The sequence below is a fragment of the Simochromis diagramma genome, unplaced genomic scaffold, assembly GCF_900408965.1.
Source record: "Simochromis diagramma unplaced genomic scaffold, fSimDia1.1 OVJJ01000553.1, whole genome shotgun sequence".
Taxonomy (NCBI): Eukaryota; Metazoa; Chordata; class Actinopteri; order Cichliformes; family Cichlidae; genus Simochromis; species Simochromis diagramma.
Window position 1 is genome coordinate 443,119 of NW_024387095.1, and position 24,738 is coordinate 467,856.

The following is a 24,738-nucleotide window of genomic DNA, read 5'->3' on the forward strand; positions in this document are numbered from 1 at the left end:
CTATTATTTCCATTATAATAATTATTAATAAAACTAATAATTGTTTATGTTTTATTTGTAAATCTTATTCGCATTTTTAATGCCAGAGTTAGTGAGGGGGTGATCTGATTGTATGACAGAGGTGTAACATAGTTATACGATGTGTCTTGATTGCCACCCATGTTAAGGAGCAGAGAAGCAGCAGTGGCATCGGAAATGGACTGTACCAAGAAGGAGAGGGGAGGTTAGGGGAATCCAGGCTGGGTTTATGTCATTAAAATCTAGTTTAGAGAATAAGAACATCGTTGCTGATGTTTAATGTGAAAACACCCGCACATCTGGCATGTAAATCAAGGATTAGCACTTTTTCTCCCTTGGTGTCGCCTTCTGAATTTCCACTCTCCTCTCTCGGGCACCCCTCCGGTGAGAGCCGCGGCGTCTGAGCGTTGGTAGGGACTGTCATCCTGCCTGGCTGCCCGGTTTTTTGGAGAGGAGAAGTTGGCAGAGGGATGTTCCTGCGATGATGGCGCTGCAGCTTAAGAGCGGGGATGCCGCGTACTACCAGAGTGCAGAATACTGCAGAAACTACACTTCGCCGCCTGTCAGCTACGGTGACAGCAGCCATTATCTCGCACGATTGCCAGGTAAGGGGAGGCTGGTCCAGACAGGACCTGCCCTCTGACTGTCAGCAGTTCTCATGCGCATATGTGCGAGGATGGAGAAAAATCTAATCGGAGACATTTGCATATGATAGCGAGGATGTTTAAGCCGGTTGCCCTGATGCTGCTGTCATCATCTTAATGTCATACCGGCGGGTGTGAGGAGGGGGTTCACGAGCCACCATTCTGTTCAGGTTATAGAGCATGGATGCTGCGATGCAAAATCTGAGGTTGTCGATACTCTTGTATCCTCTCGCACTACAGGAGAGCTCCGAATCGCTTCATCCACGAACACTCCAGGTTTGAAATATGCGAAACCTTAATGTAATGCTTAGTTTTCTATCTCGAGCACCGCTGTCTGTGAGAACAAGCGAAATAATCGTTGTGGTCTCCTTTACTTGAGTCGCTGCACAGCTGATGGTGACATGTGGCAATTATACGGAAAGTGTTTCTTCCCTGGACCTGCAAAGTCGCTGTAATAGCGGGCTTTGCTGGCTGGTTTTAGGGGACTCGAGGTCAGTGTCTGTCATAGATGATGAAGATTACCGCATGAGAATGATCAACCCACTTGATAATATCCGTGTCATCAAACAGTGACTTGTCATATTCAGTTAAGGTTCTCAGTCATGGTGAAAATGTCACAGTGAATTCACGTTGCAGTAATGCATGAATGTAGGTGGATCTGGGGGTGTAAAAGTACCCCATCAATGGGACAGCCACAGAAAAAAAAGAATAAGTACCATTTTCATGCATCAGCCCGCTAAGTGATGAAAAATAAGAAGAAATAAAGAAATAGACCTTTTGTGTGCCTTTCTCTGTGAATGGTTTTTCAGTTTAATAATGCTGCCACTTTTAACTTTTAACTTTGGTACTGTTATTATTGTCAATGTTTCTATGTTACTGACTAAATGTTTTATCAGTTACCAAAGCCAATAATAACACTTGCAGCCAGAAATATGCACATGATTCCCAGCAAGATGTTTTGAAATTATGATAGTTATCTTCTGTGAGATAGAATGGACACTAATCAATATAGTAGTAGCAGCTTAATGGATTGGCCATGTGACTGTGAGTCTTTAAAGGCAAATAACACTGACATGTTAGATATTGGACCACTGGATCATTCTATTAACATAAAGTCTTCTCTAGTAGTAGTGATAGCTGAATGATATTCAAATTGTGACTGCGGCTGATATATAAAAATGGACCTGAGGCTTTATTGTAAATGGTACAGTGGGTAAATTGCAAAGTACAGTAAGACGTATCTGGTCTTTGCTGCATATACTCTTGCTTGTCCAGTGCCCAGTGAAGCAGATGGAATAAGTGCAGGAGGCATGCGCTTCTCATTGCTCTATAATTGATGTGACACATCACAGAACGACAAGAGAAACTCTAGAGAAAATGAACACTTGGCCTATTTAGAGATTCTCAGTGGAGGCCATCAGATTCTCAGGCTCTATGACAGGAGATTTCTTTTGTTTTTTTGCTCCTAAACCAAGAACTTTTGAGTCGAGCTCAAAAAAAATCGTAAGTGACTGATTAGTGAGTAACTTCCAACTTAGTTTTAAGTAATTTTTGAAAATTACTTTTCAGACTTTGAGAACAACATTGTTAGAAAATTGTGAGGATTACAACACTTTCACCTTGTATTTTGGCCTTTAGAGTAATGCTATATAAGCTTGGTTTTGAATGTGTCATCTAAAAAGCCTCTAATGCAAAACCACAAATGTTTTTTGACTTTGCAGCAAGGTCCACTGCTGTAGATGTTTGAATATGGTCCGCGGCTCTGAGGACTGCACTATGTGGGTGCAGATCTGGGTCTAAGGAAAGAAGCAAGCTCACCTTGACCTATCTAGCTCACAGGAAACTACAGAAAGACAAAAGAGCCAAAATAAAAGCACAGTTGGACAATGTTTGGGTTTTTGGGTTTTTTTCCTTATAACTCTGTTCATGTGTGCTAAATGAGGAGCAAAAAACAACACTTGAAATGCAGGTTGGTTTTTATGCCATCTTTGTGTGATCATCTTCCTTGCTTGAGCATCATAACTGTGCTCAGTTTCCTTCAAACCAATCAATCATTGCCTACAGTCCATCTGCCTAGGATCATAATAGGACATTAAACTAAGTAGATGCTGATTTAGGCTTCACACTTTGGAACAAAAACAAGCGATCAAGCAAAAACAAAAGCGAAAACAACAACAACAACAACACAGATCAAGGCAAAATATGAACAAATGGATTTAATGTTAGTGTGTGACATACACAGCAGTTGTAGATGGCTCTGTTGGTCATTATGTTCTCTGTACTTTCAGAGAAGGACGCATTAATTGAGCTGAAAATGCCAACAAGCGCAAGGAGTGTGTGGAAAAAATACAAAAATAAAGCTGTTTGATGTTTTTATTTCTCGAGTTCAAGAACAGATTGACTGTAAGTGCTTCGAAACGTGACCGTGTTTTAAGATTTTAATGATGGAGCCTGAGGAGTGAGAGGCTTCAAGTTACAAATGTACAGAGGTGTTAAAGGTCTTTCTGACTAGCAGAGGGACTGAAGTGCAGATGAAGAAAAGACTTGCAATTATGGTGATTGTGTAAAAAGACTGTTTAGACACTGCTCTGTAGCAAACAGATGGAGATTCACCAACAAGCACATAGCCCAGTTACATTAATCTAGAAGAATATGCCGCATAATGAGATCTTACACAAAACTGTCGTGCCAAAAATAGTTTCTTTGCACTGTGTGTGTGTGTGTGTGTGTGGGGGGGGCGGGGGCATGTGATATCAGACCAAACCATCAGAAAACTGTTTTAAAATTTTGGGATCTTTTAATGATTGTAATGTATAATTTGCAGAGATCCACAGAGGAGACCAAAACAGTTTTTCCTCAGTATTTCCTTATATTTTTAACTGGTATACAGTAAATGCAAAGCATGTGGTTAAATGCTCAAACTACTGTGTGGTGGCACACTGTGTTCCCTGAATTGTTTAATGACCCAAGAAAAAAGGTCAGCCGTCCTGTGGTGGGGGTTTCTGGGTTGCTGCTGTTTCACTCGGCGATCCGGGGTTCTCTCGAGGCTGCTGCCGACAAGGCCGATGCTGTCATATGCAATTGGTGCGATTAACGAACATTGCCGGGCATTGGTGTTTCATGTAGTTTAATATACTATACTGCTCTCATCCAACGTCACCAGTGAAAATACGATCGTCTGAAGCATAAACTATCAAGGATGTTTTTGTTTTTCTATGTGAAGGGTTTTGGGACCACTTTTAATCTTTTAATTGGTAAAACATTAATTTTATTATCGTTGTAACATTAATAACAGATTTTCCTGTTGTATTTCTCCGTCTTTGCTCTCAAGGCTCCATTTGCTGTGTTGATCTTTGCAATGCACTTTAAGTATGTGTTGGATTTTTCTGGCAATGAAGCATTATTGTTCTGTTAACTGTCTATTTACTGACTCACATTTGTGTTAACCACCTCTACTCCTGTTTACTACAAATGAATTAGTGTTGATGCTCTCAATGGATGCCTGGGAATACCTCTGCAGGGTGCTCCAAAAACAGCACCGTGAACCTTTCATGAGGTGATAACATGTAAGGTCAATATGTTGTGACTTTATACAAAGCTTAATTACACACAGCTGCAACATGAACTTACTGTATGTTACTGTCCTCTGGCATTTTGCTTGCGAGCTTGCTCGCCTCTCCTTTGCATGGTGAAGATGGTGAGTTCAAATACAGCAAATCCTCACAATCTCAGATGGAAAACTGCAAACATTTTCCTGTTTACAAAATGATTCCACATTGCAGAGGGACAGCATTACTGCAACAAGTTAAATGTCCCTGAACAGGCTGACTGCGTTTTGAATATAAAAACCTGTTACAAACTAGCTGCTATCACAGGTACAACACACTTGTGGCCAGGTGGTTGCAGCAGATGGCCGCCCCTCCCTGAGCCTGGTTTTGATGGAGGTTTCTTACTGTTAAAAGGGAGTTTTTCCTTCCCACTGTTGCCAAAGTGCTTGCTCATAGGGGGTCATATGATTGTTGGGTTTTTCTCTGTATCTATTATTGTAGGATCTACTGTACAATATAAAGCGTCCTGAGGTGACTGTCGTTGTGATTTGGCGCTATATATATATATATAAATTTGAATTGAATTGAATTATTAAAGTAGCAGCCAATGTGCTCATGAGCCATCTCCCTTCAAATCTTTTGGCCAATCCCAGCAACAATCCCACCGCACTTTTTCCAGAAACTGCATGGTCTAGGTTTCCATCTTAATGTGTGGGGCACAACACCCAGTTCTGCTCGCTCTTCCAGAGTCTCATCTTGCAATTGACGACACTATAGTAAGGTCAGTGACTTGTCTAGCATACCTTTCTCCTGAGGTCAGCCAGGCCAGGTGACAGATAGGCAGCTAGACATATTGGACAGACAGACTGACAGTGAGCAGCAGTCGGAAACACAAACAGCCAGGGATGTTATTTTGGGTGCATGATTCACTTCTATCGGGCGTCCGATTGGATGATGAAAGCTTCCAGCACAGTGAATTTTGACACAGCTGTTGGCCTATTACTGACCTGACAATATAGGGAAATGCACTGACACACACACATGCAAACACACACGGATATATTATATTACTAATATTATGATACTGGAGCATCAAAAGAGAACAAACTGAAATTAGTGCCGCACCATTACTAATATCATCCCTTTTTATTATTATTTTTTCATGTAGCACTTACATAGTTGTTCCCAGCCTTCACACACACACTGTATCAGCTTATCCAAGTAGTCGCACTTCGGACTGTATTTTACTGTCGCTGCCTCTGTTTGTGTGTGTGCAAACAGATGTGTATGTAATGTCCTGTTTGCATGACCGCAGGCACTGCAACTCAGACTACTCTTTCTGGTGCCCACTGAAATGTGAAGCTCCTCTGTCCGAGAATGTGTTTCTGTTTGGTAATTTCTCTCCAGCCTTGGGGCTATAGACATATGTACTGTAGTCACTGAGTTCCCTCACAGTGTATGTTTGATGACTGGTCAGTCAACAGTATCTCCTTAAATCTGCATCATGACTCTTCCACATTCATTTACTTAAATAAAATGGAGATCATATTTCCAAATAAGTGGCATTTCGATGATTTTGCTTATGTTTTGTCATTTACAAAGAATTTTCTTTTTAAACATACGGCTCAAAATCATACCAGGTGTAAAAGCTTTCCACTACAGCTCCTGCAAATTAACACGTGCGACAGAAAAAAAAAACCCAAGATGCTTTTCTGAAATATAAGCATTAACATAACATTCTTCAGAGTGTATTTTGATGCAGAACAAGATCACAGCCATCACAGTAGCTCTTTGAGGCTGTACTAAGGCACAGCAGCCTTTTGAGTAAAATGATACCATCAGCAGGCCAACATGCTCACAATGGAATTGTTAAAATGCTGATGTATAGCAAGTACAATTTTCCCTGCGTTTACGGTGTTTGTTTATAGCTGCATTTGGTCATAAACTAAAGAACTGGACAAACAGAAAGCTCAATATAATAATGGTAAAAAGCCAGTAGAATCATAAACTGGTTTACAGTTCACACAAAGAGGAACATGATTATCTGAACCTAGTGTTGTGGAAGGCCTTTTTGTAGTTTTTTCACGCGCTTTACTCACAAGAAAATGTCATGGTGTTGTTCAAAGAAAAGAGAGCAAATTACCATTAGTCAGTCAGTGGGATATATTAGCTGATGACTGAACAGAAAGTTGTGATGATCCATTCATCCATCACAACTTGTCTAACTTGGGGCCTCGGGGCTAGAGCCAATCCCACGGAGACGGAGCACAGCGCAGACAATTTACCAGTCTATCACATATGGAGACACGAGTCATCCATTCAGTCTCAAACACAGTTCCTGCTTGAATATAGTGAAACAGACAAGTGCCTAAAAGCCAATAAGGCTATTAAACATTAATGGAAAGAAGTTGCATAAAATATAGAGTGCATGTAAGTGACTGTATTTTTTCATTAATGTCTGCCTTCGTCATCGCTGATATCCTTATCAAGGATTTGCTTATAGGAGGTGTCTTTGATTTCTAATATCTGTGTTTATGTGTGTAATGCAGACCTGATTGTATTGCTTCTAATGTACCCAGGTCCAGAAACCATGTTGAAGCCTCCCCTGAGTCTCTTCAGTCATCCCCAGCAGCCTTTCCAACACATGGATTCTTTACATCAGTTGGGACCTCCGCCAATGGCACCTGCACACCCTCTTGGTCCACCACCCATTGCCCCCGCTCAATCTATTGGACCTCCAACTATGGCTCATGGCCAGAGTCTAGGCCTGCCTCCCATAAATGCACCTCATACATTAAGGCCTCCTCCCATTACCCCGCCACACACTTTAGGCCCCCCTCCAATGCCTCCAGGTCAGTCATTGGGGCCTCCACCAATGGCACACACCCTGGGTCCCCCACCAGTAGATCACACACAAGCAATAGTGCCTCCAACCATGGACCTTACACAGCAGCTGGGGCCTCCACATATGAACCCTGCACAAGCACTGGTGCCTCCACCTGTAGTGGCACCAACAGCAGGTCGATTTCCCCTCCCTCCCAGCCCCTTGTCCTCACCTCCTGCTCCCGGCCCTGACCCTTCACAGATGCCCCCAAGGCCCCTAGGACCAGCCCTCATCCCAGCTACAGTGTCCAGCCTCATCTGCGGTCCACTCCCAGGCCAGGCAGCCCCAACCAGTGAGCAGCCCCAGGATGAGGGCTCCTCGCTGGGGACAGAGGAGCAGGAGGACTCTCTGGGACTAGAAGAACTGTGTAAACCGCTGTACTGTAAACTCTGCAACGTTACCCTCAACTCTGCTCAGCAGGCACAGGCTCACTACCAGGTCAGCTGAAAGCCAAATTCAGACATGCAGAATAGCACAGAAAAACATGTGAAGAATCAAATAAAATCGACATCTCGTATCTTTCTTTGAAGGGAAAGAACCACAGTAAAAAGCTACGAAATTTCTATGCTGGCAGTCAGCAGCCACCGGCCATCAGGATCCCAGAAGCATTTGAGTCTGCGGGCCAGACGGCCCTGAGCTCAGGGTCCAGCGACAGTGACGCAGGCAGGCAGGTAAGGCCCGTATTTAAGAACTAGTACACAGCCTACCTTAATGCTACAGTGTTAGCTTAGGAGGTGGGTGTGCTGTTGCTGAAGTGGCCTCTCGGATGATGGCGGTCACTTGCTCTGAGGAGGTGGTAGAGAACTGCATAGTCACTCTGTTTCATTTAAACAGCAGACACTCAAAGCATCCACTCACCACTGTACACTCAATCCCTGCTTTTTAAAAGTCTATTTATTCTAAGTAACCAGTGAAATTTTTTTATTATGTTTGCTAATAAAATAACAATCTTTCTGACAAAAAATAGCATAACTCATAGCTTCCATTAAGCTTTACTTTCATTTTAAAGGCAATGAGTTCTTCCTCCTGCTGAAATGGAACATTTCTTTCCTTGTTTTCACAGTGTTTACTCCAAATCTCCTCTCACCACAAACACTGTGCTGCTTTGTCCTGTCTCTGCAGGCGCTGTATAAGGGGGCGCCCAGGGTCATCTTGGCCACAGAGAATGACTATTGTAAATTGTGCGACGCTTCCTTCAGTTCACCAGCAGTTGCGCAGGCCCACTACCAGGGCAAGAACCATGCCAAGAAACTACGGCTGGCTGAGGCCCAACAGAACGCGAGTACCATGTAGGTTTGGGTGAAGACATGTTGGCTTTATTGGACAGAGATTTCATCCTTACTGTGTTTTACGCAGGCATAATGGAGTGGAGGCCCACTACAGACAATACCTTGTTCAGCATTAGCTGAAAAAGAAATATAGCAATTGCAATCAGATATACATTGCATTGCGCAAATATCTTGAGCCATCCATCGTTTCTTTACAATTTGCTAGAAAATTAGTATAATAAAACAGTATATAAGCAAAAGCAGTTTCTATTATTTTATAAAAGCATGCAGCTGAATATTTCGTATGACCACCTTTATTTTGTAACACAGTCTGAACTCTCTTTCTCTCAAACTTCAGGAATAGTTCTCTTGGCTTCTTAAAGGACATTCAAAGCTCTTCTTTGGATGTTGGCTGCCTTTTAGTCTGCTCTCTGTCAACATCATCCCACACTGTTCACTAATGTTGAGGCTCTGGGTAAACTAGTCTATGATTGATAGTCTTCCATTGTGAGTTTCTTTTCAAAGGTGTGCCTTTACTGCATTAACAGTGTGCTTGGGATCATTGTCGTGCTGAAAAATGAAGCCGTTGCCAATCAGATGCTTTCCAGATGGTGCTGTGTGGTGGATCAAGGTCTGACCAAACTTTTCTGTGGTCATCACACTGATGGATGAAAACATCCATTTTGACAAGATCCTGCACCACTGGCTGAATTTCAGCCCCAAACCATGACAGAACCTCCACTGTGTTTTACAGATGGATGTAGACACTTGTTGTTGTACCTCTTTCTTCACCTTCGCTGTAGATATTATCAACATTTGAACCAAACATTTCACATCTGGAATCATAACTCCAACAGGCCTGTTGATAATTACTTTAAGTCCAGTTCTTGTGTAATTTGGTATACCTCAGTCTTTTCTCCCTGTTTCCCTTCTTCAAAACAACTTCAGCCACCCTTCCACTGAGATCATTTCTGATTAGGCCTAAATGGATCAACTGAAGGACCAAATGCATCTCTCAGGTTCTCTGCCAGGTGTTTGCTGGATATTTTTTCTGTTGTGGACAGGACATACTGTTCATCTGCTGTTGATAGCTCTTTTTTATGCCTGCCCATTTTTTTTAGTCCTCCACTTGTTCAGTTTCCTTAGCTGTTTTCTGCTGATCGCACTTTTGAAATCACTGCGTTGCTACAAAATTACTATTTTATTATTTCAAACTGTGTTATCTTTGGCAGTTTTAATAGATTCAACTAAAGAGATAAGAACAAATTATGTGTTTTTACAACAGGCAGCTAGACCAAAGTCCCTAAAGGTACAACTTACGGTACAAAAGACAAATTTGGTAAGTTGTCTGTTATGTATGGACATAACACTGGCTTGTCCCTAGAGTTAGGTCCCTTTTTTATGCTTGAATGATTCATAGGTCAGTGTTAGGTGGCTTACAAAACAAACAAACAAAAAACATTCCGCTGGAAATGGTCAGGTACAAGAATTGGCCTGATAATGAGTGAAAAAGCAGCCTGTGTCCAAAGAAAAGCTTTGCAAGACCAAGCCTGTAGAACACAGGTATGGAACTCCATACCTTGAGGCCTCGAGGGCCGCTGTCCTGCTTGTTTTCCAACTAACCTGCCCTTTTAGCTTCTTATTGGCAAAGCACACCTGATCCAGGTATTCAGCAGCAGTAGGGCAGGGATATCTCAAAAACAAGCAGGATGCTGGCCCTAGAGAAAATAACATGAAACATCTTAGAAAGATGAGGGGTGACTCAGGGGTTTGGCAAAATACGCCATATTTCAAGCTAGCCATGTTGACATTACATGTGATATGGAACCAACAATTGTTGACTCTAGCTTTGCCTGTTACAGGGAAAGCAGCAATGAGACAACTCCGAGAAGGAACAGGAAAGATGGCAGTGAGTACCGGCTAGTGAAAAATCGTCGCAGCCCACAAGTACCCGCTTCCATGCCAGGTAAGATAAAAAAATTAAATGCTAATTAAAAAGCGACATCAGCATAATTTAAAGATAACTATCAAAAGTCATCTGATAAACTCTTCATTTAAGTGGCATTGTTGCAGCTATCTTGGTCAGTAAAATGCAAAGAAATGCAAGCGATTTTGTCTTATTCCACGTCTATTCAAAGGCTGCAAACTAGCAAAGCAAATTCTGAAGTTATTTAATGAATTGACCAATAATGTGTCTGGCTATTGAGGGTCATGTCTGTTATTGTGTTATCTTAAGTGGTGGTTGGAAAATACGTCACTACAAACAAGCTATATTCAGCAGTCCTAGAATAGATGTCACCTGTTCATACACAGCGGCTTGAGGACCAATCAGGAGTAAACTTGGCTGTTTCTTTAATGATCTTATATTCTTTTATTTGAGTTATTGGTTGTGTCTTCAAACAACTCTATTTGATGCACACTAGCCTTTGAAATTGGTCTTTTTATGCGGCATAAAATGTGATAAACACATAATCTTGTCTGTGTATGGTACCTACCCCGAGAGGCCACTGTTCAAAATGCCAATTTATCTTCTAAAAGCTGATTTTGTACTTGCAAACACCCCAACAGTCTTTCTAAAGAGATTTAGCGAATGCTGTAAAATCCTTTTCTTAGGTCTAGACCTGTTCCATATACTGATAATTCATGTTACAGCAGCTTTCATGACCCGTAGTCATTTTCAGCAGCCTTTGAGGGCAGTGTCTGTTTGCTGAGTCAGTGTGGAAACTGTCAAAAAAACCCTAAATGATGTCACAGATAGGAGTTATTCTCCTAAAGCTCTCTCATGTCATTGGATTTTCTACCGTTTTTGGTGCACCCACCTACTTGTGTCCAGTGCATGACCCCTACATGGTCACACATGTTTTCTTTCTTTTTTAAGGCTGAATGTTCTTCTATAATTATTATTTAACTGTGGTTTCTTTGTGTTTGCGTGAGTGTCTGCTTTCACCATCGTGTACATGTGTGAAAACAGATACAGAGTAAGGTAATGTCAGACTTTCTGCTGACGTCAAGCTACCATCTCTTTCTGCACGTGTCTGTTTCCTATTCTGTCTTTCCACAGACATAAGCACCTGCACTTCAGCTCGAGATAAAACAAGATAAATCACAAGTCATACAGTAAAGCAAATCCCTCTTAGTCTCCCGCTGACACGCTCTTCCACAGGCAAAAAAAAAAAAAAATCTGCTGATTCAATCAGTTTTCTTGATGGACAATCCCTAAAATAGCTTCTCTCTCTCTCGTTCTGTCTTTTTTTTATCTCTCTCTCTATCTCTCTATTTTCTTCTCCTTTTTCTGTGTTGTTAAAACACAAGCAACACTCTGTTTCCAGTGTTCTGCCATCATGTAATCACAGACGCCTTTCAGCTTTTCTTTCTGTACACATTTGTGTACATTTGTCACACACACAGCACTCATACACACATGGGTCTGGGATGCATTTTTATCACTGAACAACAGAAAAAAACCAAACACTGCAGATGAATTCATTCAACTACAATATCAGTAGCATTTTATATGAAGTTAAAAGTCTAAAATTTAACAGATAAATTTAAGACAGTAAAATGCTGGCTGCATTTTCCTATGCCCATTTCATTTTTTCAATGTACAATTATAGCAGCATCCAGAGGTGGCAAAGCTACACATGTTCTGCACTTAAGTAGAAGTACAGATATTAATGTTAAAAATACTCCAGTAAAAGTTGAACGAACAGGATTATCTTTCACGTGTTTCGGTTTAGGCTCAAATCGGTTTGATGTTTGAAGGTCCGCAGTGTGATATAATAACTCCACCCAAATCTGTCAGCAATGAGCAATGAGCCTGTTTTGAAAATGTAAGCAGCAGAAAGTGCAGATATTTGTTTCAAAAAGGGCATAAAAGTCAAAAGTAGTCATATAAATAAATACTCAAGTAAAGTATGGATACCTGAAAATTCTACATAAGTACAGTAACAAAGTATTTGTACTTCTGGCAGCATCTACTCTTACCAGTAGTATTTTATAAAAAGATAAGAGTCATAGGCAAGAAATGCTAGCATTTCTTAATAATGAGGGATGGGAATCCTAATAGTTTTGCTGGGCTTTTTGGTTATAAATAAGCAAAAAAAGAAACAAAAAGTGAAGGAATTGTGAGATGTCCTATGTTCAGTCCATCCTTTAACCTGAATCAAAAATGTAAACTTTATTGTGGCGCATCTAACCAGTCACAATTATAGGTAAGTGTACTGTCAACAGAGGGAGTGATTTTACAAAGAAACAAAGAAAATATACTCTGAGAAAAGCTACAGTATTAATAAAGTTTAGCTTATTTGAAGTCTGGTAGGAAAGCCAACACAAATGCTTACTGTGTACTTTTTAATATCACAGCTCTGTCATTAAGAAACAGGAGGATCTGATTAAAGAAAAAATCAACAGAATTCAAATGTAGGCTTAGTCTATGTGCAGGTACAAATAGGTGTCCTGTTTCAGGGTCATATGTTACTGCTTATAAAATAAAAACACAAAATTGTTTGCATCATCTAAAAATGTGTTTTCATTACTGCTCATCGGGGTAATGTAGAGACATTAAAACATTTTAGTACCAGGAATGATGAGGCTGTCTTACAGAGAACTGATTTGTAAGTGTGCAGTGGTTTTTTACCCAGTGAGCTCTAGTATGAAACATACTGTAACCATCACTGGAGCAGGTTAGGCTGAAAGCATAAGTTACCATGCTGGTATGTGCCAGCGAGATGTAAACCCCCTTTGTCCATGTTATTCTAGTGCTAGGATGGGTTTCTTCTGGGAGCTTTAGTATTTCATTAAAGATGTTCTAGTTGATTATCATCTCATTTTGCCACTGTATAAGGCACTAGTTGAAACCTAAAGTTGGAACCTTGGCACTGTATTGTGACTTCCCTCTGCAATAAAACATCTCTTAAAAATAACAGTTAGCAGCCATCCATCTCATCTCTGTAATCTCTCTTTCTCTCCCTCAGGGCCGTACTACAACCCCAGACCGAGGCAGCGCATCCCCCGGGACTTGGCCATGTGCGTGACTCCCAGCGGACAGTTCTACTGCTCCATGTGCAACTGCGGAGCCGAGCAGGAGACGGACTTCAGGCAGCATTTGGAGAGCAAGCAGCACAAAGCAAAAGTGTCGGAGCTAAGATACCGCCATGAGATGGAGAACCTCGGCTACAGCTAAGAGACACAAGAGGGGAAGGGAAGAGAACATGTAAAGAGTACAAGAACGCAGGGCAGGAAACTGAAAATACTGCCATACTTTTGAAGAGCATATTTAGTGGAGTGATTACATCAAGATCTTTTTGCACTTTATTTGGTGTATGGATTAAACACATAATCTTTCAATTTGATAGGAAATATATAAATAGAGGTGGCTGGTTGTGGCTCAGGTGGTAGATCAGATTGTCCACAAAGTGCAGGGTTGACAGTTTGATCCCTATTTCCTGATAGGCCAGCTTTTCGTGTCACATCTGCTCTGATACAGGAGGCTAAAATTGGATTCCATTAATCCTTGTATTGCTCTAGAAAGTGTGTATTTAATCAGCTCATAACATGCAGAGGAAATTGTAGATTTTTAATCTTAAAACTTTGAACAAAAAAAAAAATCTGTTTTCTAGCCACAGAATCAGACTACATTTTTAAGCCATTATCCTTTCTTATACTTTCTGCTCCAGTTCCTCCAAAGCTTTAAGTGGGTTACATTCTGACTCAGGGCACAGGTAAATGCAAAAGAAATGCAAAGAAATCTGAAAGAGGGGAAATCAGGGTTTTGCTTTTTTGGCAGAAAGTCAGGTGGACATGAGAGGAGGCTCAAGAAGCCTCAGCAAAGACAAAGATACGCAGAAAACTTGAAAAGTACAAAAATGCAGACAAGGTTGAGTGAGGGGGCAATTCCTTTATGTTACAAAAACTTGGGAAAACAACTACTAAGTTTTAGTTTGAGATGATTTTTTAAACTCTTACGAGTCATTTAGCCCTGCAGGTATTTTTTATAGGTCCTGCAGCAGGGACTGCAGGGGAAAACTTACAACCACAGAGCCACACGGGACACAAATTCAGCATCTTTACAACCAAACAGATGTAATAAAATCCAAAGCACTACTTGCTAATTTAAAAAAAAGCACAATGAACTTCACCTAATGAAACAGTGTTATATGAAACTGTGAGCCTTAGCTGACTTCCTACTTGTCCTGAGGTGTGTATCAGGCTGAAGGCTCTTGCAAGCCTTGCTGGTGCCTTTGGAGGAAGTTAGGCTAAAGAGTAAGCTTTGGCTAGCCATTTTGGCAATATAGTAAAAAACCAATCTGTCACATTGATTGGATTTTTCTGTATTCACAAATGTTATGTAAATATTCTTAATATTGCATTATAGATGTAAATAGACTATAGTAGACATGAATCCTATTGATTAATTGATCAGTGTTAGCTCACCATCTCTTGTAAACTCTCATAATCTATTTAACAACTATCAGGAATCTTGTAAGTGTGCACTGAGTGAATGTCTTCTTTTTTGAGCACTGTATGTTTGTGTGTGGATTTCACTGTAGGCCCTCCGTACCACTTTGGATGGCGCCTTTGTAAGTAACTCTGGTACCGTCAGTTCTGGTTAAAAAGCTGCTAGTCTCATCGTTTTTACTTTGGAAGGAAGGAGAACAGAGTGCCAGCAGAGGCTGCCCCTAAGGGCGAAACATGCTTTGATGACGAGAACAAGACAAAATTTTCCTCTTGAAAAACGCTCAAACGCGCAAACGCTTTCAAACCGAACGCACTTAACTCTAAACTTCAAATTGACTCGCAAATTGCAGCGCTCCTGGATGTTTCTGCTTGTGAGACATGTCATTTAATACTCCCAGTCTTGATTCCCAGAGGGGACGTAAGCAGGTTTTACTGCAGTGTGTGCAACGACTGCTAAATAGTAACATGGACTGTGCCGCAATGTTTTTTTTTTGTGTCGCTTTGGCCTGTTTGTGTTGCTTTTTCCACATACGAGGAGATCCAGCTGTGTTCCTGTGTTTAGCCCGTTCTGGGAAAAAAAGTTATATAATTGAAGTTAAATTGGATTAACTGTTCCAGTTTAATGGTCCTGAGCCGAACACAGCAAGTTGTCACAAGGCATTCAAAGTCTATAGTCACATTTAAAATTGCTAAAAAAAATAAGTACTAATAAAATGAGTCTTTTATGCTGATCTTCGCTACAGATATCAATGATAGTGAAGGGGTCACAAAATGTACATATTCAAGCAGAAAAGCTTGTCATTCAAAGCCCTTCTTACTAATCCTTTAAAATAGAACGGTGCTTTCCCCCCATTGTAACAGAAAAAGATTATCAGCATACACCTGTTTTTTTTTTGTTTTTTTTCAGTGTTCAAAAATCAATAATTTGTTATTGAAAAGAGAAGAAAAACCTTCCCTTTAAATCTGCTTTTGCGGAAAAAAACCATTCCTCAGTAATTAAATCAGTCTGATCAGTTCATATAATTAGATGAGCTGGAAAGCGGAATTGAAAGCAGCATCCTGGCCTTCTCTTTGCTCGGCTTTGTTTGCTGCAGGGAGAGGCAGCTGCTCACATCTTATATTTGTCTCCAGAGCACAAATACACACACTTGACCACACACTAGGATGCTCGGGAGAATAGCACTGTGAGAACAAAGCGCTGTGGCATTTTTGGGGATTTAAACGCAACAGCAAGGCAGAGCTAGAGGGACGTACAAGCAGAAGGCATTCAAAATAAAGTGCTCGCCTGTTTATTAGCCCACCTTGCCGCACAGTTTAATGAAACAGGAACAAAAAGCCGTGGGTGAGCTAGTCTTGCGCGTTGAGGCAGAGTTGCAGTCTGTTAATAGCTCTCCTCCTCCTAGAAATAACACGCTTTGTCTTACATGAAAGCGCTGGGAGCATTACCTTTTATTACGCTGACAGGCTCTTGGACTCAAAATGAGAGTCACACTCCAGTGCAGCTATTGAAAACCTTCTGCAAGTGCAGGAAATGATAAGCTGGAGAAAACGAGGAGATCACAGGAAGCTAGTGGGCTCCTACAAATACAGCCTAAAGATCCAGACAGAAATGTTCATAGTGGAGCGATTGGACCCCTTTCTGTGATAATTCCACCTGTTTTGTGGCTTTTTACCACTTAACATGAGGCACTGATATTTAATATTTCCTTGTTTGATAGTAAGTTTGTCGCGTAACTTCTGTATAAATGCTGCCCATTTACCATAAATTTAGATGGCAAATGGGCAGCATTATTTGTAACTCACACAACCTATTGATGACATTAAAAAAACATTAAACGCAACCTGTCTTTGTGCCACACACCAGCAAAGTATCACCTGCCATCAAGATGCCCCAGAAATCCCTGGTCTGTGTCAAAACCAACACAAAGTGAAGTACTGGTTGTTTCTGGGGGAATCATGTGGCTCTCACAGGGATGTAGAGGTGAATTCTTTGACGGATAGGGATCGGTATCATGGCGCTATTATGCTTACACATACTGTTGTTATTCTGCATCTTATTCATTAACTTTACATTAACCCATGGTCACACAATCAAGTTAATTTCATGTGGGCTGTAGGCTACCAGCATACGTGACACACGTGGGTCAGTGGCAGGTGAACTAGTGGAAAACTGCATATTCCCGCCAACGTGTGCGAGATCTCTGTCGTTTTCCCCCCACAAAGATGACATTTGATGACCTTCCCTTCCCTTCATGTTGAGTTCTGACACCTCAGTGTACATCAGGAAAGACGTGGTTGATGACCATTAGAACAGTTTGCAGGTTTTTCCAAAGGTAGCTGCACAGGCAGAGACCACCATCACTAACCTCTGATGCACACCCAGTCATTTTGTTCTATAAGCAGTCCTGAAATTTGACAGAAAGAGCTTCAGGTAGGCTTCTAAGGGATAAATAAAATGTCACAACAGTTGTGATTTGGCACTATATAAACAAACTTAAACTGAATTGAATTGAAATCTTGGAGCTAATGTTTAATTTGCTCTGGCAGAATGTGTCTGCCATCCCCCAACTTTCAAATAGATTTCCACCTGATCTTGTCTGTGCCAGTCCAATTACAGCCGGTTATCAACTACAGGGCGAGTTTGATGCACCGACTCACCCCTCTGGACGCTGTAATCACTTTACATTTTTCCCTCAACATGACGCCACACGTTGCTCTGAGTGTTTACAGGTCTAATTGCATCCAGGAGCATTGAAACAGACTAATTTGCATAAGCGCACGTCGTAGGTGATGCCAGGCTAATTATCTAGTATTAAAGAAAGGTTGGCGTTAGCTCCAGGTTCAAAGGGCAGCGTGCACAGGAAATAATAGGAAACAATCTGTGTCAGTGTCCACGCACCGATCGATATGTCACACGAGTCGGGCCTCAAGAGGATTTACAAGGACTTAAAGTGTTTGTAATCAACATTTGATTCTAAAACGTCTGTTTTCTTTTCAAGAGCTTAAAAAATGACAAAATTATTGCGTAGCAGGAAAATCTCAGAAGCAGAAGGGTCTTGCTGAAAATAAACGATTAAGCCTGAAAAAACGTGGCAAACACAATTTGCACTTAATGAGCTGAAACACAACAGCCCACCAGTTAAGTGCTCCTTTTACACAAGACTATTTTTGGAAGGATATTGTAGCGCTGAAACGTTTTTATGTTGTTTTTTTGTTGTTTGCCTTTTGGGGTTTTTGCATCAGAGGATTTCTATTAATTGGACAAATGTTTCACACAGACAAAGGCCAAAAACGTAAATAAATAAAAGCACTGTGGGAAATAAATGTATTTACATCAACATATGTCCATTAACCAGTACAAATGATTTAAATTGGACTGTTTAGTTATTATTTAGTATGTTAATGTGCTGAAACAGTTACTATCTGGGGCACTGTATCCATTTCTATTCTATGTTTACTTGTTAGAAACTATAGAGAATGTGAGTACAATATACTTAATAATTATTGGTTTCACTTATCTATTTGCGGCTCTACTTCAGCAGCACAGGTTAATAAGTTAAACTTCAGTGCTTCGCAGTAAATGACAGAGTGTGTTACGTATCGCACTGTATAAAATGTATCTGGTTTATTTTGTGCATGAGTACAGTCATACCTAATAACTGTTAAGATCTTTCTACCACAGGCTGAGACTATAAGGCTGCTGTTCAGGAGTATTTAATGAAGTTTACACAGCTGGTTGTTTGGAAATGTCTGTGTGCTGTGAGGAATCTGCAAAATGGTACTGGAAAAAAAATCCCACATTTGCAGTGAATATAAAAATACACTGATGTTTATTTAGAAAATGTGTTCTACCATATGTTGTTTAGTCTTTGTTGTCATTATTTGCCTCTAATGAACTCCTATGCTAAAATGTACGAGGTGAGAAGCCGAAGCTGTTGCAAATGTGTGTGATATTTGTCATTTCTGTGTTTTATCCATGCGCTGGACTGTTGGACTGAGCAGATGAGGGTAGATGGGCAACACTGTGCGGTTAGGTAGAAACCCTTGACTCAAATTCTGCTTTTCATGCTGAATTATATGGTGGCCCCCCTATATGGAAAAGTTATATATATATATAAATCTTATTAAGTTTGTATCTGTATTTAAATGAAAAGCATACAAGAGTGAAAACAGATATAAGAGCCCTAGAAAAATTATATAAATGAAACCTGTATGTTTTGGATACTTCCTAAAACAATATATGAAAGTGGCCACTTTTATGTGTAAATCATATAAGCCTTATATGCTTCACTATATGAAGTAGGCCCCATCTGATGCAAGTCTTTTATAAGTTTTTTCTATTCCTTTTCCATATGGGCCAGAAAGGTCAAATGCCCTGCAAGTTAGGAAAACAACAGCAAATAGAAAAAAATGATACAAAAGCACACAAAACACACAAATGTTGAATAAAACACCAATAAAAAAAAACTGTAAAAATTCACAACGGAAGTGTTTTTGGGAAGACAAGAACATGACCGAAGATCTGAAGAAGTGACAGAAATCAGAAACATGTGAAAGACTGCACTGAGACCTGTTTACAAGAAGTGAAGGATTCTTATGAGGGAGAAAAAGATCCAAGTAATGTGTGTTTAATTGAATGACTCATATAACACTGTAGCTGCATGTTGGCTATTAGCTTTTATTGTTAGCTCGTCACTTCTGCGGTTGGTCCATCACGTTATTGTCTCCTCAAAACCCCTTCAAACTGCTTCCCCCTTTTTTGTTAAGGTTTTGCTGCGTTTTTTCTATTTCCATAGTGTTTTCTTTGGTTTTACTGATGCGACTGCAGAATTAGGTGAACTGGAGTGTCTAATTTTAAAGACACCATGTTAATGGGCACAGAAAAGTTTGCTCAGGTCAGGTCAGGTCTGGTGTCTGGATAGAACTAGATCCAAATGGATGGCTTACCATGAAACTGAAACACTGAAACACTTTTTCAGTTTAGCTACACATACAGGCACACAGTCGGGATCAGTTAGCCATGCTCACCAGTGGTACTACGCCATTGATTTTCAAATGAGGGCAACAAACACATAATAAGGATTCTTCACAAAAAATGAGAGACATTTCTACTTGTTTTTACAGCTGGATTTCCAGAGACAGTAAGAGTTTTGTGAGTGCCCTTTTTTTTTTTTTTTTTTTTTAACTTTCATTCTGAGACTTTGATTCAACTCTTGTGTCTGTGCTATAGATCCAAGAGGTAATTAAATTAGCCCAACATACAAACAGCTCCCCAGGCTCTGTTCAAAGCTCTGTAACCCAACACCTCTAAAACTCACTAATTACTACACACACACGCTGCTGTGCACACAGTCTCCTTCATGCTTTTTGTGATTTTAGACTGACTTATGTAGTGGAACTACATTTTTGCCAAACTACTTTTAATCACAGTTTTCTGCAGCTCTCTACTCTGACGGCTTCCTAACAGCTCACGCTGACAGCACTCTGAGTACACATCAGTTCCAGACTGTGGTTACAGCCCATAACTCCCAATGAAACCACACACAGTTAAGGGTCTTTCTTGACCTTTAGCTGTTGTAAGCCTTGGGGAAAACTTATTTTTAAGAAGATCTTTCACACACCCCACACACACACCTTCATTTATAGTGTGGGGTCCCCCAAACCTCCCATAATGCTCCTGTAATCTCCTTGAAAACCTCAGCATACTTTTAGTGCCTCTGAACAGTGTTGCCAATATACCACTGACTGGCTGACTGACTAAATGGATGCCTGAACAACTTGTGTGTGTGTGTGCGTTTGGGGGGGGGGTCTGAATAAATGTGGCGATCACTATAATGGATCTAAGCTAATAATTATTACAGTGAATTCGTGTCTCAAGCTTTCTCTTCCACGACCCAGCTCCTACCGCTCCAGGGGAAATAAATGTTCTGTTAGTTGATGCTGTTATTGACTCACAGGGAGAAGACGCTCCTCCATAGCCTAGTTTCCACTGCACTGATAACCAGGCCTTACTCACTATCCTTGATATTACTTCTGCCAGGAAAGCTGTTTCTGTGCCCCTGGTATTGTTTATCTGTCAGCGGGATATCACGAAAAAAGTATGAACAGATTGCCGGAAATGTGGTGCACAGGCCGTTAGCACAAGTCGTTAGCTTTCATCAAGGATGGGATGGCTCTTTCATCTGTTCGTTCTTTTGTTTTTTGTTATTTTTTTGTTATAATGATTTATAAAATGGCGTTTTTAAAAAAAAAGTTTTACTCTGCATTAAAACAGCGATATTTACAATTCATTATGATAAATGCTAGGCTATGCAGTGCTACTTCACATCATTGCATCAGTGGTCCTAGAAGACTCAAGAGGGATTTGCTTCAAACTGACAGCTCAGCACACGTCTGACAGTCAGCTCAGTGAGACATCAGTATGAATCTGACTGAAACAACAACCATCACTCAGGGCTGTTATTGGTCTTTGGTTCTGATGTGTGCGTGCAGTACTGTGCAAAAGTCTTTAGCAACCCCTCTTTTTAATGTTTTGCTTCCAAGGAGCCAGCCTTTCATGTCAGTTTTAAAGTGGTCTCCAGCAACAGTTCTCCAGGCTTTTTTTCAAAGCTATCCTTTGGACAACTTTGAAACTACTACTACTGAAAAACTGACTAATCACAGCATGGTGTGCAGTGTGTTCTCAAAGAAATTGAGGAAACTGGGCTAATGGAGGACAAAAGAAGATGCAGGAAGCCTAAAAACTGTCTACAGCAGATGATCATTACCTGAAAGTCATGTCCACAACATAAAATAAATCCAGCAAAGACCTGAGAGATATATCTTTTTACCTTTTCTGCACGAATAACAGTAGAAGGTCTGTAATTATAAAGGAAGTAACACAAATCTGGTGCGACTAAAGGTAGGTATCTGCAGAATTACTGGAACTGAATGCGGGCGGGACTAATGAAGTTTACAAAAGACACAGAGGAGTCATTGTCGGTATGAATTCATGATGCTTTATATTATATTTTTATGTAATAATAAAACTATAAATAAATAAATAATATATAAAATCCCCAATGCAAGGGGTTAAAGTTGTCACAGTGACAATTTCTTCTTTGTTTGCAAATGCATAAAGTCAACTGGCAGCTTCTTCCTTGATCTCATATTGTCCCAGAGTTGTAATACATGTCAGTTATAACATCTGCTAATTGTTCTATGTGAAGAAGATTAAAAAATGAAATGAGCCGTGGCCTCACAGCAAGAAGGGGTTAGACTCCACCATCTCACCGGGGCCTTTTTGTATGGAGTTTGCATGTTCTCCTGTGCTTGTGTGGACATGCAGACATGCAGTTAGTCTGTCTCTTTGTGTCATCTGGTGACCTGTCCAGGGTGTCATTTTGAGGTCTGTGTTGCCTCCATTGTCCTCACCTGATTTTTTTTTACCTGTTCAGTTCCAGGAAAGAAGATTTCTGTATTATTTACTCACCATGCAGTCCTTCTCCTCATTTTATTTGAGATTGTTTTGTTAAATGACTGCTCTCCATAGCTCAGTAGAAACATATAACTTGTCTTTTATAGTCCTTGACCTGATTATTTTCTGAGTGCCTCTTCATTTGCTGTTTTTCTCTCAGAAGAACCACCAAGAGGCTTGTCAAGTACAAGTGCAGCAGGAGTTCCAGGCCAGGGCTCCTGCTGCAACAGTTTGCCTTAGAAAAGCAAAGTGTTGTTTAGACATTTATGAGGAAGTGATGACCTCCCCCTGGGGTGGAAGCGGGATTTTCCTGGAAGAGACACAGAAAGTCAAACATGCTGGCCTGATATACGAGACATCTGTAGATCTCCAGTTGTATGCAGCAGTGGTCTTTGTTCCAGTGTTGTGACAGAACAGTGCAAGAATGGAGGGGGACGTTTCAAAACAGGAAGTTGGTGAGTGTGAAGAAGCCAAATGTTCAGGATCTACCTGTAGCCTGCTGCTGCAAGGGAAATGAGACATGCAGTTCAAGGGTTATAAGCTTTTCTCTTCTTCGCCACTATCTGCTACACAGACTGACCTCTGTAGAAATGAAGTATACAGGACCGCTATGAGCCTTTTAACCTGCTTACAGACTACTGTTCTCGACCTGTTTGTTCCTAAGGCACCATTAGAGATTAAACCAGATCATCATGGCGCGCCGTAATGATTGTAAACACATATTAACCAATCTCTATTAGTGTAGCCTTGATATTACACAAAAATTGGAGGTGTCAGACACAATATTCTAATGGTCTGGTATGAACCGGATGATTTAATAATAAAAGAAAATGTGTGCATGAGTCTTGAGACCCACATGTGCCAAAATGAATTAAACAAATACATGAATCAAAAAGTAAGTAAACAAAGTAGCGTCTTTAATTTATTAAAATTTGAAATAAATAATTATCTTTTAAATGAAATGAATTGACATTTAATTGTGTATTCATATATTTGTTTCATTTATCATTTTAATGAATGAATTACACATTTATTTAATTATTTAATGAATCTTAACTTAATCTTTTGGAGTAAAAAAGGCTTTTTCCAGACTGCTGGAACTGTGGCTATCAGTGGCGGCTCCTGAAAAAAATCTCAGGGGGGGCAATTTTTATGATATCGACTAAAATGACCCATTTAATGAGTACATCAAACAACACAATTTTAATTTGTTGCTAGGTGATTAACTCATACAGTGATACCTCATGCCCACTAGATGGCAACACACAACAGAAAGCTTTCCTCTAGCTACATAAGTTACAGGTAGAAAGCGAAAGAAATTAGCATCCAGTAGCCTTTAAGCAAAAATGAATGTGTCCACTTACTCATTACTTAGGCTACATCAATCCAATGTTGTGTGGTGTAATCAAGCAACAATATAAAGCCGGCTGCATCATATAAATCAATATGCACAGCCTGTCAGCCACGACTTGCGCTGGAACCAACTCCGACAAAAAGTCCTGTTGTATGCTTTTGACTTCTCCTTCGTTGCCTGGGTTAGTTGAATTTCGGGCTTGTCAGGTCCCAACTCTTTAACTTGCAGTTTTTCTGCCATTGTCCTTCTGGCAAAAGGGTAGGTTAGAAGCGATCTAACCGAATTTGGGGGAGGCTGTGCCTCAACCGTTAACAATACCGCTGCCATCGTCTCTCTCTGACCTTATAGCTCACTTAGGCTACTGACTGAGGTAAAATTCTAGAACAGCAAATCTTCGCGCGTTTTCTGCAGGGGCGCAATTTTAAGCGCCCCCAAACCATTTAATTCAGCGACGCTGATAGGTCAAATATTTATTATTTTCCCCTGGCAACCATTTAATGATAGGCTATTTCGCTGCATATCAAGGGCGCTTTGACGAGCGCCCCAGAAGAAGAAAAACACCGTTTGTTGGTTGAACTTTAATGAGTCAGCTGGTGAAAATGTTAAAATACGCCTGGCTGTATATGGGCACACACATAGTAAAACTATCATTGATGAATTTTTTAAAAATATATATTTTTACTCCTCCACATTTGGGGGGGCGGAGCCCGAGCGCCCCCTATGGGCCAGCCGCCACTGGTGGCTATAGGTAGTAATTACAACCACACGCTTTATACATTACTTGAAAAACAAAAACAGTGGGTTTACTGACAGTGAAGACAACAATGAGCTACAATTATAACTAGCACATAGTGAGGACCTTATGCTGTGATTTTACATATGCAACAGTGATAAAACATGAGGTTAAGTCAAAAAAGAGTAGACGAAGATTAATAATTAATATGTACACTGTTAGATCTCAGAGAATCTAAGAAACAGCTGCAAGAACGTCTCATATATAAATATGTGTATAAGATATTCTACATTACAGGTTTGCTATTGTATAGTTTTACAGAGGATATTTTCCTGAAGTGTTTTTATAGCATCCAGGTTAAATAAATCAGTTCATCA

The 24,738-nt window shown here is 40.4% G+C and overlaps 1 protein-coding gene across 2 annotated transcripts; it reads left to right on the top strand.

Annotated features, from left to right (window-relative positions):
• The first annotated feature begins 60 nt into the window (after nt 1-60).
• LOC120742831 (zinc finger matrin-type protein 3-like) lies at nt 61-19,016 on the top strand. 2 transcript variants are annotated; one of them, XM_040046268.1, is made up of 6 exons: nt 61-623; nt 6,790-7,532; nt 7,625-7,765; nt 8,217-8,383; nt 10,225-10,328; nt 13,336-19,016. In XM_040046268.1, exons 1-6 carry the CDS (start codon nt 500-502, stop codon nt 13,542-13,544), a joined length of 1,488 nt encoding a protein of 495 aa, XP_039902202.1. In that variant the 5' UTR covers nt 61-499; the 3' UTR covers nt 13,545-19,016. The 2 variants fall into 2 exon arrangements, with proteins under 2 accessions (XP_039902202.1, XP_039902203.1); XM_040046269.1 differs by lacking the exon at nt 61-623 and adding an exon at nt 633-938.
• The last annotated feature ends 5,722 nt before the right edge of the window (nt 19,017-24,738 follow it).